We start from the raw sequence: 19590 nt of genomic DNA, 5'->3' as shown, positions 1-19590 counted from the left end.
GCATCTAAATCTCCACAGTACCTTGATGTTGATTAGGTCACTGATGAGAGGCATGAAAATCATCTCATCTCCATCCCAACTCTGTCTGGAGTTCACCTCAATCCTCCCCTTCAGCTTCCACCTCTGACGACCATAACGCATGAAGATCTAAAGGAAAGAATTCAAAAATAAACACACACAGAAATAAGAGCGAAGCCAGAGAAAGAACAAGTTACATATTCATACATATTCATTTTTCAATAATGGCAATAATAATGACATTTCTTACACTAACACTCTTCCTACTTGAGCCCACAAACTCAAACTTAAATAATTCACCCTTCTGTTCAGTACAGTTTGGTAAAAAGTTCACACATGTACTTCAAAATGAAAAGACATGAGCTTGCCTCATACTGGTCTCCAGGACAGAGCCTCGCAAAGCCTGCCAAACCTGTGGAAGTGAAGAAATATGGGTTTAATGGACATGACAGCAAATATTGATAAATGAATTAAAGTCTAAAACTTCATTGCAGCTTTAATGACTTTAATAGACATTTAGCCTGTTATACTGTAGTGGATAAGGGTAATTTGGCATGTGATGATTGGATGTACTCTGAACAGATTACAGGTTGTAAAATAATTCTCCTAATCAGAACATTCTTGTGAACATTAGTGAACTACTGCTTGTTTCTTCTGAAATAAATAACTGTCATTTAAACTGGTACTTGTCAGTTGGAAGCGTTTTTTCCTCCATTAATTCTTCTCCCACCTTTCATCTTGATATGAAACTCCCCGAGCAGATTCTCCAGTTCACCTTCAAATGCACCCATGTTCTGGATAAATGAAGAAAAAAAAAAAAAAAAAAAAGACTGATCACGTCACAGCCCTTTAGCACAAAGCCAATTATCACTTAACTGCAGCGGAGGTGGGATCCCTCGTCTAAGCCCTCAGGACAGGTGATGAAATATGTGTGTGTGTGTGTGTGTGTTACTGGGATTTAAAGCTCATCAATCAGATTAGGCTTATTAACAAATAACAAACCTGAAGAACCTGTAGAGATATTTAAACATTTTGTCAAGTGTGACCAAACATTTAAAGCATAATGTTAGTATTACATACAAATGCATCTTTTACCAAAGTAATGAAATTATTGTATATGTGCCACCAGTGCTTAGTTATTCAGATTCATTAGACCAGGAGATTTAGCAGATCTTCTCTAGCATTCCCCATACACTGTTGTGGATGTTCTGTGACTGTACCTCAGTGTATTCCTTGTACCGCCGGTTGACCTCTGCAATGCTCTCCTTGGTGCCTTTAGTGGAGGGCGAGGAGGAGAACGCCTGCTTCATCCGGCTGGCACCTTCCCTCAGACGGCTCTGGATGCAGAAGGCCTCATACAGCTCATCCACCTGGATGCACAAGTGCACACACACACATACATCTGTAATAAATGTTCCACAACGACAAGAATCCATTCATACACATGCAGTGTTAATGTCTTTATTAGCCACACATGCCGCACGCACATACACACACACACTTGAGGAAGAACTTTTGCACTAATGAAACGAAGCGACACTTGAAGTTTAAAACCCTCAATATGTTGCATCAAATCATCCCTGAGCATGAAGCAAACTCTCTAAAAACTTCCAACTGCCACCTAAATTATTCTGGATGTGTTCACATCACGCTGGGATCCATTCAAGGATGCTCAACGCAGCTTTAGGCTTGTGCAGTATTCAGTAACTCAGTAATGGTGCTAATTTTATCAACAGGGTTTTCAACGAGAGCCAAAATAGGAACTGTTGAGAATGAAACACTCTTAGTATAAATAACGAGATCCAGACAGGTGATGTGACAGCTAAACTACAGTGAGGAGGAAGTATAGATCTGATAGTGAGCAGATACAGCCAGTTCAGCCTTATCAGTGTAACTGTATCCCTGCAGTCTACGACCCCAGTGTGACACTCCCATAGTGGAACAACAACAACAACAGACGGCGTTTAGGGCTCATTTGGAGACGTCTGCATGACTTCAGTGTGCAGCACCAGCCTGCTCCAACCCAAATCCACAGGGAAAGGGAACGGCTCCATCGACATCCTGCTGCTTTACTGTGAGCTGGAATGAAATCATCAAGCTATGATGTCGTAAGTAGAGCAGTAATCTTTTCACTTCACTGGTGAGAAATACATTTTTATGTCAAGCCAAACGTGCTTGTGTGGTCTTCCTACCTTCAAATTGTACTTTTCACTGGGTAAAACACACTGTGTCCCTGTTTTTAAATGCTGTAATCACTTTTCACACAACTCTTCACATGTCAAAATACATAATTAGGCCCAAAATAGACCAAATAGATCAAACAAAACTGATTTCACATTATGATCTATCAAACCTATTAAAAGTCAAACATCTCCTTAACAGATAAGAAGAAGAATAAACGTAAATATTGCCGAGTCACTTAAAGTAATCGCCATTTACCAGACGTCCACATTTTCACTGCCCTGTCTAATTTTTTTTTTTTTGTTTCCCCAAACTCACATATGATCTGAGTGGCAGCCGGGCAAAACAAAACACCTCTGGCGAGCCTCATCAAAGGGGAAATATTGCAGCCTGCCTGACGAGAACGCTGAAATATTGATGCCTCGCGCTCTTTATGGCACTCATTAGGGAGAAGCAGGAGAAAATGGGCCATTCTGGCTTCTGCCATCCTTAACATCTACTTTGACTGTTTGTTTGTGTATCTCTGTATCGGCACCGTGCCAGCATGTTTGTGGGAGCAGACTGTAACTGTGTATGTTGAAATGTCTACATGTGCACAGAGGACATGTTTTTGCTGTGGTGCGTGGGTTTACACTAAAAATTGAAAGCAGCTTGTAGTAGGATGTTTCTGTTCTGGAGGATGGGCGATGTAGCTCGGTGATAATATAATAAATCATCTTCATACACACAGATACAAAAAGGCATTCAACCCCTCCCCCTCGTCTCAAGCCACCAACTCCACCTCAAACCCACAAGCCCCCTTTCAGCAGCCCCCACCCCTGACTGGGACCCAGCCCTGTCTGTCTGTCTGTGGTATGTGGTGTATGTGGCAGCAGCTGAGCTGAGCCAGCTTCACAACCCTCCTCAACCACTTTTGTTATTCTGAGCGCTGTGATTGGTGTGAAGCTGGTTCAGAGCCAACAATCAACAGCTTTAAAACACATTTGTTTACAACAAAACAAGGGAAACAAACAAGAGCAGTGACCATATGTAAAGAAACATTTCACTTGTTATTCATTTGTGTGAACTTTTTCCACTCGTGTTTTTGTACTCCGATAAACGAGGAGACCACTACAATGAGTTTTTCATTTGGAGAAAATTGCCTGCCTCTGTAACAAAATTGGGCCTTCACAAATCGAGGCTGATGAATAGCCATTATTCTTCTCAGACCAACCAGTAATCATATCATTATCAGATAATTAAGCTAATATTTGTCCCCAATTAAAATAGCCTCTTGCTGCCTTCAAGGAAATGTCCTTTTGAAGGTCAGCCAAGCTTCACTCCAGAGGACAGCCATCAGCATATTGCTGCGCCTCAGGCCCGTCTCACCCCAGAAATAAGAAACATAAAAGGCAAAATACAAACAAAGAAAAGCCAAAAATTTGTAATAAAATTACATATATGTGCACAAATGGACAGTACTGTGCAGAAGTAGCAGTGTCAAACAAATAAACATGTACGTTTATCAGAAAAATCTTAATAGTTTAAGCCATGTTATAGATAAATATGCTAAAAATTCACTGGTTCCAGCTTTTTTAATATGGATATTTTAACATTTTTATCACAAAGACAAATTGAGATTCCGTTTACAGCTTGTAAATGTATGTATCCTACATTTTGCCTTGAACAACAAATGCAAAATATGTACACAAGTGCTCATTTAAAGGGCTATTTCAATGCAAAGCCAAACCTGAAATATGCCCCCCCACCAAAAAAAAACAAACAAACATCTGAGCCCCTCTTAATTAACATTTACCAGATGTTTAGGGCTATTAAATATTGATGCATTCTAAATTAAGTCATTTGGACCCAGAATCTCTGCATTAATTACAGCTCAGTGGGGCAACACACCTGCACTGTAGGAAGATTGGAGATTTTACTGGGGACTCAATTACTCAACACAGAGTCCCATTTAACAAGGGTTAGTTATCCACTTTAGCTCAATTTGTATGTTTTTATGAAAGCATAATAAGAAGGTCTTGAAATACAAACTAGTAATACTTGTTTGATGGTTTGACAGCACAATCACAAGTAAATCTGGTGGCTTTTATTAAGCATTATGGGAGGTTTTAAAGGATTGTCTCTATATCTACATCTGACTTTCAACAGTGGGATTTTAAATATGAGCACAGAATCTTTAGAATATGGCAGGAATCCTCTTAAGATATGGCCATTATCCTGCATCGTAGAATAATGGTACACACACACTTTCTACCAGGCGGTGAGTGATTATAAGCAGATTAAAACAGGCGGGCCACATGAAACATACACACCCCTCTCTGGGGAACTGTGGTCGTGAGTGTGTGTGTGTTCGTGGCAAGATTAGCACCCAAGGGAAGAGGGCAAAGGAAAAAAAAAAAAAACCCATTAAAATAAACACATATGAAGCATTCACACTCATTTTGGATTGAAATTGGCACATGATTAACACACACACACAAACACACACACATTATTTCTCTAGGGGGGGAAGAAGAGGCGTCTGGCACTTGCTCTTCTCACCTTCAATCTCTGTCACTCGTCTCTTTAATGATGCCTTGTTGATACCCCCCTCCCTCCACACACGCCACAGGCCCCATCCCATGCAGGACATAAGAGAGGTTGTATTGTGCCACCTGCTTTCTCCATGTGTGCAAATTACAGCTCGGACATCTGCAGGCGGCCAGCAACACGAACAGGAACAAAAGAGCGGGCTGATATAGCTCAAACACACACACACACACTACTAACTTGCTGATGGACGATTGTTAAGTCATCCCTCACAGCAGCTGCTCAGGACAAAGGGACCGGCCTGAGCCCTGACACAAACACCTACATCCTTACTAAAGCTGACAGTGAACATCCTCTCACAGCTGCTGACTGATAGACACACAGGATTTGTTTTTTATTGTCCTGGTAAAGTGCATGTGCTGCACGTTTTCTGGTTACAGTTATATATATATTGTAAGGATTTTACACCGTTGTGTACAGTTTACATATTCTGTCTGCAGGGCACTGAAATCTAATACTCTAATGACAGAACTTTAGGTGTCTGCGCACTGGCATCTGGCAGCTTTGTCTGTGTGTCTGTAAAAGGTTCTTGCAGTAGAATAAAACTCAACAAGAATCTCATTCAAATGATGGCAAAGTAGTTGTGGTTTGAGGATGTAAAGCTTCAATATACCTGCAGCCAATAACAAATGAAAAGGCAGCTTCACAAAAGCAGCACTGGTATATATTTAGAGAACGAAACAACACTGTGATAGCTGGATTTAATGCTCTGTACGCTTTGACTTGTGAGGTTTTTCACCTGCCTGGCGAGATAAATGAGACACTGCTTCACTAGTTCAAATATTTACAAGTGCATTTAAATCTATTTTTGTACCGAGCTGGAAAGAACAGTAGTGCTTCAGAATGATGTTGGATGTTAAGTAGACCGGCTTTGAGTGTCTGTCTGAGTTGTGTTTGTTTTAACTCCATCCTCTGACACCATCTTAGACAGAACCACAACTAAACCTGTAGTTTAAAGTCAAGAGAAGAATATTTTGATTCTCAGACTCTGTCTTCTCTCAACATTTCATCTTTAAGGACCTTGTCAATCACTCTTCACTGTAGCCTGCTAGCTGCCCTGACCTAGATTCACGGTTGCCTTCAACCTGTCAGAAACATTTGTGAGCCACAAATGCGTCCGAAGGCTGCGTTTTAGTTGCATTGTTGTGTACATGTGTTTGCATGTGAGCGTCCTTGCCCGTCAGGATGTATATGGGCATAAAGGGTTAAATAGATGGCTCCTCTGTGCTCCTCAGGACTTCAAAACCCTCTTGGGGTAACCATGGTTACCTTTGGAGCAGCGCTGCTGTTTGGGCGTGTGTGCTCTGATTGCCTGCTGTCACGTCTGATTTGACGCACAGTGAGGGAGACCATTACAGGACTACAAAACGAGATGTAGACGAAACATATTCCTTGCAACCTCGTAGGGGATTAATGCCCCCAACTGGCAACCTGGAAAGAAGGATAAAGCATTTCTCTACCTGGCAACCGCAGGGAGTTTTTGCCTCAATTATTAAAATGGCAGGAGACCTCCCTAAAAGAAGGAGAGAAGAGCAGAAATGCCACCCTATTCTAGCAGCAGAGATCCACAGCAGAGTGGACACTGTAACGTTACCCAAAACCCCCACATGAGGCTGGCAGGAAGAAAGACAACTTTAGAAACTAAAGCAGGAAAATGATGTTGAACATGTTCCGCATGTTGATTTATTAAAGCTAAATCAGAGCATGGTGAGAGAATCAAACAGCAACTCGCAGCTTCAGGCAATCACCAACTACAAGCCTAGAGCCCCCCCACTCTGTGTCTGACCAACAGCCTGAATCAACTTTACTGCTGCTTTAAAACACAATGGGACAAACCTGATACCATACCTCTATATTATACCTCTAAAAACGTGAGGATCACAGGACTGGATGATTACAGACCCATTGCCCTGACTCCTGTGGTCATAAAATCTTTTAACGGAGTCATCCACTCTGATGAAAAGGTGATCGGCTGCAGCCTCCCATAACTGCAGGATTCGAAAACGTGCAATAAGGATTGCAGCCGACCCCTCTCACCCCAGACTAGTGCTCTTCCAGTCCCTCCCCTCCGTCCATCAGGACCAGGACCTCACGCCACAAGTTTCCTCCCCCTCTTTCTTTCTACCTCCTAAGTAAACTCACTTTTTCTGTACATAACCTTTTGCTATTTTTAGTTTAAGGCAATAAACTGTTTTTGATTCTGATTCTGGTATGTGCTTTTTACACCAGAATTTTATCCAGGCTCAGGACCAGCACCAAGGTTGCCCTTGTGGGGAGGCGCACCTGGTGTGGTGGGAGCCAAGAGCTGCAGAAGGGGATTAGTGCTATTTTTATGTTTGCTCATTGAATATGGAATAACAATCCAGAATTTGACATTGAAGTAAATTTAGGGGTATTTTTTTCAGCACAGAGCGAGGACTAGGTCTTCCCCCTCTCTCCTACCACTGATATATTATGAAACCTGGGTACTTGACTCAAATGAGCAGTCACTGAAAATTGATCACCTGGCATGCAATCCAAAAAGGTTTTCTGACTTCCACTGAGTTTGCTTCCATTTTGTGCAGCCTACTGCATATGTGTATATTTGTTTCTGCTCCCGGCCCCGTCTGCACCTTCCTATTGAAACCTTACTACGATGCCAGAAAAACATTACTGTTCTAGAAACAAAAAGGCTTTCCAAAGGGCCACGCAGACACGCAGAAGACTCTACATTCAAACAACACAACGTACAGATAGAGAGATAATAAAATATTCTGGTATTACACATCGGTGCTTACCTTGCTTATGTGAAACTCCAGACGTCTCATGTACCTCTCAATGGTTTTAATTTGCTGCAAAAAGACAGATACAGCACACAATTTACTGTTGATGATAAGAATATGGTCCATGCTACAGGATATAATAAGGTACAGTTTGCAGTCCCAGGCTTATGTGTTAAAGAAGTGATACTTCAATATCATTAAATTGCCCCAGAAATCTTAATTCTATGTTTTCTCTAGTGTAGAAATATCCTGTTTTTGATGGATTTATTTTATTGTCTCTTCCAAGGATCTCATAGCTGTTCCTCTCAAGCTGTCTCTCCTGCTGTCCCATCAACTATTCCTCCCCCTTTTTTCTGCATTATAACTCAATCCCTTCAACCCTCATTTCTCAGCTCCTGTCCTCCCTCTCGCCGTTTTTGTTCCGTCCCTTCGACTCTTTTCCACATCAAAGATTCCCTCAACACACCGAACTTGGAGAGATTGTTAAAGTAAACCCTCCCCTCCATCAACTCACCTTGTCAAGATCATAGAGCACTCCCTGGAGAAAAAAAAACACACACACAATCACACACTTGGTACAGAAGGACAACATCACTAGACTGCTTTGGTAATGCAAAGCAGACTACAGTTAACTGGCATCAAGAAAAGATCCTATTAAACACTTCTTTCCAGTGATTCTGCACATGTTCATGTCTGTGAATTCAATGATGCTAAGCTTGATTATTGGATAATAAATGACAACAAAACAGCTTAGATTTACTTACTAGCAAATTCCACAATTATACTATCTGTCTCAAGTTATCCAGTGATGTGAATGGTCATAGGTCATACACATTGGACTCTTTTCTATCTCTGTTCATGTAGAGATATGTCTCTGTTGGTAAATTGAAGTAGTTTCTCACCAGACGAGAGTTCCTCTTCATGTCCTTCATCAGAGACATGAGTTTGTCCAGTTCTGTTTGATGAACTTCCAGATACTCACTACAGGCCAAGAAAAGAAAACAATTACATTTGTATACAAATACAATGATATAAAGATTGTATCTGTTTCTGTGAGGTAGTTAGTTTAAGTAATTACGATTTTATTCCCTCTTGATGAATCTGATTATTTACCTGATTAATCAAAAATTTGTTAAAAGTAAATTTTCAAAAACAAGTACAATAATGTTGTAAACTTGCTTGTTTTATCTCACACACTACTAGAATTACTAAATTAACAATTATAGCAGAAGTATAAACACTCATGCACATACATACATTTTGGCAAATCTCTAAATACAGTGTATCTGAGACACAAAGTATGAACAGATGTACAAGTTGTAGATTAAAGAAACTAACATCTATGAAACAGACGCTTTGTCACTTTATGAGAAATGATTACTCTGGGTGAGTTTCTGAATTGTAGAATGTGTCAACACAGTTTACAAAACATATAAGTCACTCACTCCAGGCCTTGTTTGAGTGCTGTGTAAACCTCCTCCAGTCTTTTAGGTTGGGGGTCTCTGGAGCTGCTGCCTCCCTTGTGGCCTGAGAGGTGAGGCTTCTTGGGCTTGGACTGAGGCTTTTTCTGCACTGCAGAGTTTCCCATGAATGAGTTACACCTGCGCACACACACACAAACAAATACACACAATAGTAAATACACTGGAAGTTCCCACGAATGGCCTATTTTTCCTCCAGGGTTGTCTGCTGTGCAACAACAGGAACAAAACGGGACAGACACATTGTACTTCACAGCATTTACCTAGGACTAAACAGCTACCTTTCAGATGCAGACATTCAGAGTTAGTGAACAACACTATTTTCATATAATAATGTAGTGTTGAGATTTCTGTATCACTTCACAGCAACCTGATCATGTCCTTGGGTCAGTCTCAGCATGAATTCACCTTAAGGCACATTGAGTCTGTTCACATCAAGATAACTGAAATCATACATCACTGACATTTTTAGCTTGCGTTTCATTCAAAAGCCATCTGTGAAACACAAACACACAATCGCAAACTCGCATCACAACCTCAGCTGTGAACCTCTTCATCAATCATATACTGTAGGTCTGCTAAAGCACGAGCACACCCCCATAGATCTGCACACATATGCAAAGATGGGCTTCCCACCCCCCACTTTCTGCATTTGACCTGTGTTTGGCTGCACTTCATCTTCAGCTGGAGTAAACACACACAAACACACCCCACAGCAGTCACACCCCCGGCAATCAGTGACATTCAAGTGTTGTTCAGTGTCTTCCCAGCAGTCCTCCAGCTGACCATGAGCGTGACTGATTTAAGGGGGGAGGCCAAAAAATATAGAGTTAAATAGAGTTCATTAGTTTGTGTATTTGTAAAAAGATGACAGCGACAGACAACAACTGTAAAACATGCATATCACAACTTCCCAGATCCAAAAGGGGGGTCATCCTGCATCACTTAATCCAAAATGCTAAAAATATTTAAATCAGTATAAGGTCAAACAAGGAAAATCCACAGGTTCTCACATTTAGGAACCTGCAACGGATCATGGTTTTGTGTTACTTCTTGAAATGTTAATAACACAGATAAACTGGTTGAGCATTTAAGATTTGAAAATGTCAAAATAATAGTAATAATAATACTAAATGTTACTTTAGCGATTGTCCAATCTATTCATAGACCATCAAACTAATTCACAGGAAAAGATTCTTAATAAATAAATGATTTTAAAAACTCTATTTTTTTTTTACTTTTTGTGTTATTCCCTACGAGATAAAGCCTCCTCTCAAAATTTTCTCTAGTCCAATCATTCTCATTTTAGGTCACACTCAACTTAACTGCTCATGCACATTTCAGCTTTTAAAGCCAGCGACCACAGATTTAGCTGACAAATGACATTTCTCTGGACTTAATGAAATGATCCCACTCATTTCAGGGACACGGCGACAATCAATTCCAGCGCTCGACAAGTTAGAACAGGCCACGTCTTGCTGCATGCCAGGGACCGCAGCACAACTTCAGCTTAGCTGCCACAAATCTAGGGCAACACTGAATGAGAGTGCTGCGTAGCCTTGGGGTCACGCAAGCTGCAGTGCAGTAGGGTCTCTTGGCAGACACGCAGAAACACGCGTATGCATTACAAGCTAACACAATTCCATACTCGCTGGTAATTGTGGATTTGCACCCTTTGCACACAAACCGCTAAGTTGGCACTATGCATGCATGCATGCGTAAATGCACATGTAACATGCACATGGGTACACACATGGTAAGTCCTTTTTTGCTCAGTGACATCAACACACACTCCAATGGCCTCCGAAGCCATATTTCTGCAGCTTTCCACCTCGCTCATTATCAGGATGGTAGCTAGTCAGCCGCTGTCAGTCGCCCACACACCCTACTCATCCCAGCCAATTACAGTGTTCAGTGTCTGAGCAGAGAGAAACGAGGACAAGAGTGTCTTCAAATACTTTCTCACAGCAGGACTAGAGGTGGTGAAGAGCACCAGGCGCCGACAGCTGGAAGTATGAGATTGTAAGAGATATTTCGGCGATCTGAATGTGAGAGGGCTTTGTCTTATGATGATGTTACAGATGAGTCAAAGAGGGGGAAGCACAGATAAAATCCTTATCCCTAAAGACCGTTATCAGTATCTTCTAGCTTCTCACAAGCAACTTCTGGCTATAAACAAAACAGCTATAACACTGGCTTGTGTGACTCATGAAGGTTGACTTCTGACTACTGAGTCAGAAAATTCATTCTTCTGTGTGACTGAAGTTTTTAATGTAAGCCTGGTTCCACTGATGGACGGTGTTTCATACAAGCAGTGCACCGGTAAATCTGCAAAGTCACCAGCACTTGAAAGTTTTCTAGGATTTATTTCAATTTGATACCTGTGTACAGAGAACAGATTGAGTCATGAAGGAGTGTTGAAGGAGGCATATGACCAGAATTTTATTCCTACTATAGCTGCTGCTTTCACAGTGCACCAGAAGATTGCTCAGGCTCTGACAAGTCACAAGTTATGTGGAAATGATGTAATGATCTACCTAAAGAAAGAGGTCAGCTTGTTATCTGAAAAGACATCTAATCACTATTTGCCTACAAAGCAGAGAAAAGCTGGATGACATGTTGAAATCAATACCATTTTTAAACAAGATATGATTGTTTAAAAAAAAATAAATCAATAAACTAAATAATGTTTTCTGAATTGATTCCTTCACTCATGACCCCAATTGTTAGTTGAGAAATTATTAATATCAGCTAAGTGATGATTAACAGTTTTAAAGATTTCTGCTTACCGTGAGCGTCGTTCCTGTAGCGTGCTGAAGCCGGCAAACGACTGACTCCGGATTATGCCGTTGGGCCCACCGGGGGAGTGGGTGCCGGCCGCCATGATCTCTGGGACACGGGACGACACTCCTGCGAAGGAAAAAACAAACAGACCTTCAGGAGCAGGTCAGCAGCACACGATGAACTCAAATTACACTAAAAGCAGAGAGGTTAACTTGAGTGCAGCGAGCAGGCAGCACAAAGTAGGCACTGTTAAGAGATGCTCACAACGTGCACGGTTGACAAGCAGCATTCACAACCTGTGCTAACACGTCTCAACCCCACTGGCCTACCTGTCATCACTCAACTGCAAACATATCTCAAGTCTCACCGTGTCACATTGTCCTTCCTCAGGCAGGTGTCACAAAACACGACTCCCGTCACTTTCTGCTAACTGAGATCTGTGCATATTTTTCAACCTGAACCAAGAGGATAAAATGCAATTCATCAGACTGACAGCTGTTTGAAAGCCACAGGCGTGGCACAAGAAGAAGTCGCTACGTATGTGAGGATTTGATTTGATAGAAGCTTTAAAAGCCATGTTTGCCTTTAAGACATTTAAGTGATGTGCAGTAAGTGAATGCAGTAACAGATCAGACAAATCTACAGTACATAAGTTTCCCCTGTAGTAAAGGCAGCTTTTTATCACCATGTTGATATTTACCAGCAGCATCCTGTCAGATTTTAACCTTTTCTAAGCTGGAGATGTGGAATGCAACATGACTCACGTGGGCACTTGGGGAGCAAGCTGAAAATAGACAGAAGCATCCATGTATAGCTGTCAGATAATGATGCAGCAGAGATCAAGTGCCCAGAGGGAAAAATCCACTGAGGTAACTGAATCATAGTTTCAACCAGCATGATGACACTTGGTGCAAATCATGTTGTTAGTGTCAGCAGTTTGGCATCTAAACGTAAAGACCAGTTTAGCAAATATTTAAAACAGCTTCATGACAGTAACAAGTGAGGATGCATTGATTTGCAGAAGCAGTTTTGAACAAGTGCGTTCTGGACTACCAAATACATACAATCACCCAAGTTCAGAGATGAAACTTAAGAATAAAGTGAAACACTGGCAGAACTGTCCAGCACGCTGACCTCAATGTACAAGTGTGATGACTGTAAACAGTGTAACAGCCAAAGAAGTGTCATTTCTGTCTCGTTAATCTGCATCACTTTACAACCGAGCAAAAAGAAAAGTGTGGTAACACAGAAATGCCTACAGGAGAGAGACAGATTTGTAGAATCAAATTACCCTCTACTAACAAGCAGAGGCTCTGAGGCGTCACTCTTCAGCTCTTTGAATCTGCTTCTCGTCCTCACGCAAGCGAGATAAACCGTCCCGTAACGTCATCAACGTCAGGTTTGTGTCATCATACAGATGCAAGCCTTCACACAGACACACCACTTCCCTCCAGAGACACGTGTAGAAGAAGTGATTAAACTAGCAACCTGATATCCTTTACTATGGTCGCAGTGACAGACAGAGACCCACAGAAAGACCCGGCACGGGGCCCAAGGAAAGACTAGAACCTTGTTTTGTGCTGGGGGACAACAGGATTGGAAAACTTATACTTTAACAGCTATTAATAGCAACTTGCAGAGAGAGCGGACACTGGTGGCTATGACACAGACTGTATGTGAAATTATGGCCTGTTTACTATTTAGTGCACTACATTTACTGTCCACCAATTTAATTGAACACTGTGCAAGTGTGTAAATCTATTCACTATAAAGTGCATTTATCAAAGTAGTGTCAATGGCATGTACGCGATCCTAAAATGCATTGTAACATGCTCTGAAATATACATTTAAACAGCAGAGGTTTTAACAATATCATGATGTGGTCATATCACTGTGAAATGATTCTACCTACTGGTGTATCATCACCTTACCATGGCTGGCAGCAGGAGAGCAGCAATTTGCCCTAATGCTGTGCATTTTAGTCCATTTTGGTCTTTGGATGTTCAACAGCACAGTTTTCTGCCTCGCCTTGTTTGTCTCTCAGATTTTCTGACTCACTCTCCTTGTGGGTGGGCAAATGATGGTACATTTTGTTACCTAATGCTCTCTGGGTAATCACAGAACAGGCTGGACACTGTTCTCCGCACTTCCCCACCATCTCTTAAACTAAAAACTGTTCACAATGACGCCAGATGGTAGAAGCTGTTCAGTTTCAAGTCACTTCAATACCCTGATGTACAGAAATTGTACAAGCAGCTCGTGCTGCCCGTGATGAGCACTCGAGAGAATAACAGTGTGTATAACTTAACGTCCTCAGAGAGAATATGTATGAAACAGCGGCATGAACGCCATTCGAACGGGGAAAAAGCTTCGTATTTGCTCAAGAGTTACACAGTGTGCTCACTAAAATCTCAACTGTGAGATGGAGACAGTGTGTGAAATTCAGTCAGTGTTTGTCCTACATTCATTTTAAGGGACTTGCCTACCCACTGCTGGATAAATGGAGCACTTCATCTTGTTTATTCTGCCTCTGGGAAACTAAGTCACTTGCCTCTGTAGTATAGTGTAACACCATAGGTTTTATAAACAAGTTTTATCCATCTGCCGCACAACTATAAGATTAGATTAACATCAGCTACATTTCAAGCCACACTTTTTTATTCATGTCTTGTCCAATGTGATCATTTACTGCTTCTCTTTGTAATATATGATTAGTTCTGGTCCATCGACTGGTCAAACAACAACATCTGACAATGTCACACTGGGATTCAGGAAACTGTGATGAACTTATTTCTAATAATTTGTCCAGATTTTCCTAAACCATTTCCCAGGCTCAGCAAGCTCCTTCAAAACAAACTAATCTAACACACACACACACACACACACAGAGTTCAGTTCAACTTCTGAATCATGAAAACCTTTTTCCCGTTACCTCTTAGTGTCACCGCTCATCTCGTCTGAAGAGCCTTCCAGAACAACAGAGCCTACAGTCTTTGCAGTGTGTTCTGGTTTGGTGCCAGCCTCCACCCACTTTGACACTCAATTCATTCACTGGTCACTCTCACAGCCCAAAATGCACCTGATTAACTTTGTAATTGATCAGTGAGCAGATGATACACAACACCCAATACAGAGACTGGTATGAGAGCAGGAAATCTGATGTAATATCAATTAGCCACTAACTCCCCAAGGTCCATGTGTATTAATGTATTCATACACCCCCAGACAGTGTGTTTTGTGTTTGAGGGAGGCAGGAGACAGACTGGTTAATTAATGAGGGATGAGATCTAGTGGAAGGAGGAAAGGAATAAGAAAAATGTCTTCAACATGTTGCAATTAGACAAAACTACAGAAAGGTGGATTGGACAGTTATCATATGCACTGTAACATCATTTACTTCCTAGAGCAGCACACAAACTGCTGCCAATGTTAATGCTTTTGGTAGTGTCGGCCTGTCAAATGACTCCCTGCATCATAACGTTGGCTCGACAGAATCCTCGGAGGACAACAGCACCATCACAAAACACACTATTTCACTTTTCTTTTGAAGCACGGATTCAAACACCTGCAAATAAAAGACACGTGAAAGACATTTTCTGAGTCCTCCATTCATGCACACAAGTGACTCGCATGCGAATTGATTTCTCCAAACATTTGTCCCACAAGGTCTTCTCTTCGACAACAGAGTGACTCACCTATTCTTTTGCTTCTGCTCATCACCGTCAAATGAACCTAACACACTCTTCACACTAACATTTACTCACTGTAGATGTCGTGTTGGAGCTTTTTAAGTTTGCAGCAATCACAAAAACACAAAGCAGAACATGTACACAAACACTGCAGCATCTCTAAATTCGTCATACTGATAACTGTAAATGTTGCAGCACAAAAACTTCGCTCTCCTCTTTCACAAACAGTTACACAAGAGTCACCATCAGCCGAGAGTGTGTGTCAGCCTCTTTCAGACTGTGTATTAATGTGTAAAAATCAGTGTCACTGCATGTTAACAACAGGTGCCTAATTCTTAATGCCTGTATAAATTAGCCTCACCATGGCAACAGCAGACAAACTGGGATGGAGTGTGTTACGTAAAACAACCATTATGAGCCAACTGCCAAGAAGTAGGACACACACTCTTGTGTTACAGGGCAGAGACTTTTAAAGCACCAATCATTCATTTGAAAAGAGCCGTTTTTATATAGACATCTTTTACACATGCTGTGTTAGATGTGTCTACAGCTTTCACAAAAATAAATCCTTAAGATTTCTATTTTTATCTGCATTTAATGTGCCAGGACGTTCAGCTAAAAATAGTAAGAAATTAAAGAATAAAGCAAGCTGGAGATGATTAAAGATGAAAAAGGAGAAAAGTGTATAAAAAGACACAGCAGTGTGGTTACAAGATGAAAATAATCAGGCTGCTTTTAAAACTGAACAAATCCAAAAGACTATAGCCCTGATATCGTCTACATAAAGTATGAGTGTATAACAAACCCGGCAGGTTGTCAGCATGTGCTCGGTTTTAACTCAGAGTGCCCTGGTTCAATGAGGAGAGTAACTGCTGGTGTGGCTCCAAACTGGGCTTCAAAATGGAAAACAAGAGCAACGCGGAGCTCAGTTTTATTACTTAGGCACATCAGCTCGGTATGAACTTCTCAAATGTCCCAACCACAGCCAAAAAGGAACTGAGAAAGCTTTACGTTGGCCCATTTAGAGGCCGCATATCACAGCCGGAAAAAATACTGTATGTAAAGTGATATAAATGAAAAGCCGCCTCAGAAGGAGCAAGTTCAAATTTAGGATTTAAAGTAAGACAACCTGAAATTTCGACTACTGCTCTTGTCAACATAATTCCTTGCATGCATAAGATTAATTTTAAGATGAAAATTAGCTTGTCTTAAGCCTGCTCTCGTCACACGTCCCATTAACCTGTTGACTGCTGGGGAGAGAACATGTTTTAAATCCCTGCAGGGAAAGCGTGTGACACAAGTGCAGGCAAGTTTATGGAAGGCAACACTTGCACATATGCAAATTTTAATCTACAGTAGCATATAGCAGAAAGTTCATGATCGTGCTTCTAAACTGAAATCGGGGTGGGGCCATTTATAGCTACTTTTACCAGGAAATGAGGAAGAGAAAGCTTTATCATCCTCAGTACTGAGGAGAAGGGCTCCTTCTGAGGAAGGCACTTATTCATCTTCACTAAAAGGCTTCTTGAATGCAATAAAAGGCAGGGAGGAGGTTTTTGTAGCATGACACTGCAGAAAATGCCAGTATCACCTTTTGAGGTGTCAATGAAACACCTTTTATGATACAACTGAATCAGAGAACTGCCAGCCAAAAATAAAAAAATCTGATGTAAAAGGAATGAAACCTAGAGGCAGTTTGAAGACTTGTTCATTTTTAAAATTACACACAAAGAACATTGACATCTAGCTATACATAATATTGTATGTATATACATATTTTAATAAATATATACATATTATTTAATTTAATATAATTTCTGAATGTTGTGTTCACTGCTTGTTTGCTACACTGGTTAAAAAAAATCTGCTATTGCAGTTTCAAAGGTTTGTGTTGTGACTAATGTGATCTACTGACAGTCAGGAATTCACCAGAAGCTTCGACCCTGTCAACAAATTTCCTGTACCTGTTCAATAACATTCTTACACCCTGACCAAAGGGAGCTTGTTGTTACGGGAATTCCATCACACAGATAAACCAAACAAAAGAAACAATGGACAGAAGAGAAATCTCATCCACGTCCTGTGTGATGCTGGTATGCAGCGAGGACAGCTCAGGTACAGCAAGAATCAACAGCTTGGCTGATGGTCATCGCTGTATAATCAGCACTTTAAATGACCACAATGGTAGAAAACTCAACAACATTTGGTCACACATGGCAAAGACAAAGTAACCGATGACCTATTTTACAAATCTGTGTGACCCCAATTTGGCCACACACTTGAATTTTGCTTTATACATTAAGATTTTAAAAAGGTGTTTGTTGTGATAAGTGAGACCATTTAATAATAGGATGTCAGAAATTATCATAAAAAGTTGAATACCTCCTATGAAGTTGAATATTTATAGAAATACACTTTTACATTTTATACATTTCCTTTCTTCCTATGAGTTGGTAAGAAGTGACAAGACGTGTACCGCTGCTGTCAGTAAATAGAAACCTACAACAAGCAGCTCATTAGTTTAACAGAAGCATAAACACAGAGTAAATCAACTTAACTCTCAGCAAGGCAGCAAAGACATCCAACTATTCCTCTGAGCCAAAGCACATTCTTGTCAATAGCAAATAATAAAGTAATGTTAAGTGTCAGCCTTGCAGTATGTGTTTTGGTTTTTTTCATTACAGTTTAGAGAGATTTTGGGTTTCTTCTGCTTGACTGAGCTCCCGTGTATCATTGCCTTCTCACAAATAATCAAGCTGCGCAACATCCTGTCCTAAATAATCAGACTCCTCTGATCCCAGGCATCTTCCCCATGGTGAATGATTGCAAAAAAACAAAAAAAAAAACAACCAAAGCTTTACTGGGTCAGCAATAAACTGGTCTAGACTGTAAATAATATTAACCAGAATCAGCTGACAGACAATCCAGTCATCTGACGCAGTTAAACCATTTATTGGAAACTGCATGTTTGTGTGCGAGTGCGAGTGTGTGTCAGATTTACAAACACAAAAACCTGTTTCATTTATGTTGTACAAGAAGTAAAGGGACCTCTTTTCATGCCTCACTGTGTGGATCTGTAAGCGCGTTCCGATCTCCTCACATATCGTTAAGTTGCGTTTACAGCCGCTCTTTTCTAATTATAGGTCATCAGTTTTCTCATGGGGCAGAGCATGCAGGGAAAATGAAGGGCAGGATATGGAGTGGCATTTAAATGTACAGATGACCAGATTAACTGAGGCGTGTCTACACTGGAGTTACATCCAGGCAGCTGCTCTGACATTTGAGAAGGGGAGAGCAGTGTAGCCTTATGCATGCAAGGAATGATGCAGACAATCTGTAGGAGCCACAGTTGAAATTTCAGGACATCGTATTGTAAAATCTGTTCATTGAGGGAATAATTGTACAGCACAGGAGCAGAAAGACATCAGCTACAAGCACATAATGCGTCCACTGCTGACGTGAACGTCCACACGATGACAACAAGTCATTATATAATGCAGTTAAATGTTTCATGACAAGATAACCAACACGTTTAGTGCTGCTGCACCCCTGCAGCTTCGTTTACTGCCAGCTGATGATAATCTCTCCGACACCATGATGCTCTGATGTCAGTTCAGTTTATTTAATTCAAGTAGTTCTTATATACTGTTATATCAGCACAGTAAGAAAACCATATTCCTTATCAAACCTCTTCTAGCTGCACATCTCTTCGCAACGTTGCGAACAACAAAAGTTAATCAATGACTATTTTTAACACTGTTAAACCACTTCAAGTAGGATTTTCCTTCATAGACTGAAACTCTTAACCCAGTTTCTCACTTTTGTTCGTCTCTGATTTGTCTCTGTGCGACTCAGAGAGACAGTGACCACCTATGCTGCAGCGCTGGAATGCAGCAACCATACAAACAGGATTATGCCAGTTATTTCAGCCCCTTTTGTTATTTTTAACAAATGGGAGAAAAGACAAACACTCTTTTTGATCATAGCAGCTACAGTGATAAAACAAGCTCAGAGTGTGGAGCAGCAATGTGTCCTTTAGCCAGCCATGGGAAAACAGCCAGCTACAGAGTTTGTCGCAATTCATGC

At 41.0% G+C, this 19590-nt stretch overlaps 1 protein-coding gene across 2 annotated transcripts in view; it reads right to left on the bottom strand.

Moving 5' to 3' along the window:
- The window catches only part of ripor2 (RHO family interacting cell polarization regulator 2), a 43599-nt gene that overhangs the window by 7808 nt on the left and 16201 nt on the right, over positions 1-19590 (bottom strand). For both annotated transcript variants that reach the window (XM_026347779.1, XM_026347780.1), the window contains exons 2-10: positions 11821-11941; positions 8996-9151; positions 8453-8531; positions 8065-8088; positions 7566-7619; positions 1239-1388; positions 749-812; positions 387-430; positions 22-147 (exon numbers count right to left, since the gene is read on the bottom strand). In XM_026347779.1, coding sequence (XP_026203564.1) covers positions 22-147; positions 387-430; positions 749-812; positions 1239-1388; positions 7566-7619; positions 8065-8088; positions 8453-8531; positions 8996-9151; positions 11821-11941 — 818 coding nt within the window. The remainder of the gene's footprint in view (positions 1-21; positions 148-386; positions 431-748; positions 813-1238; positions 1389-7565; positions 7620-8064; positions 8089-8452; positions 8532-8995; positions 9152-11820; positions 11942-19590) is intronic.

The sequence above is a fragment of the Anabas testudineus genome, chromosome 11, assembly GCF_900324465.2.
Source record: "Anabas testudineus chromosome 11, fAnaTes1.2, whole genome shotgun sequence".
Taxonomy (NCBI): Eukaryota; Metazoa; Chordata; class Actinopteri; order Anabantiformes; family Anabantidae; genus Anabas; species Anabas testudineus.
This window is presented reverse-complemented; position numbering and strand designations above follow the sequence as displayed.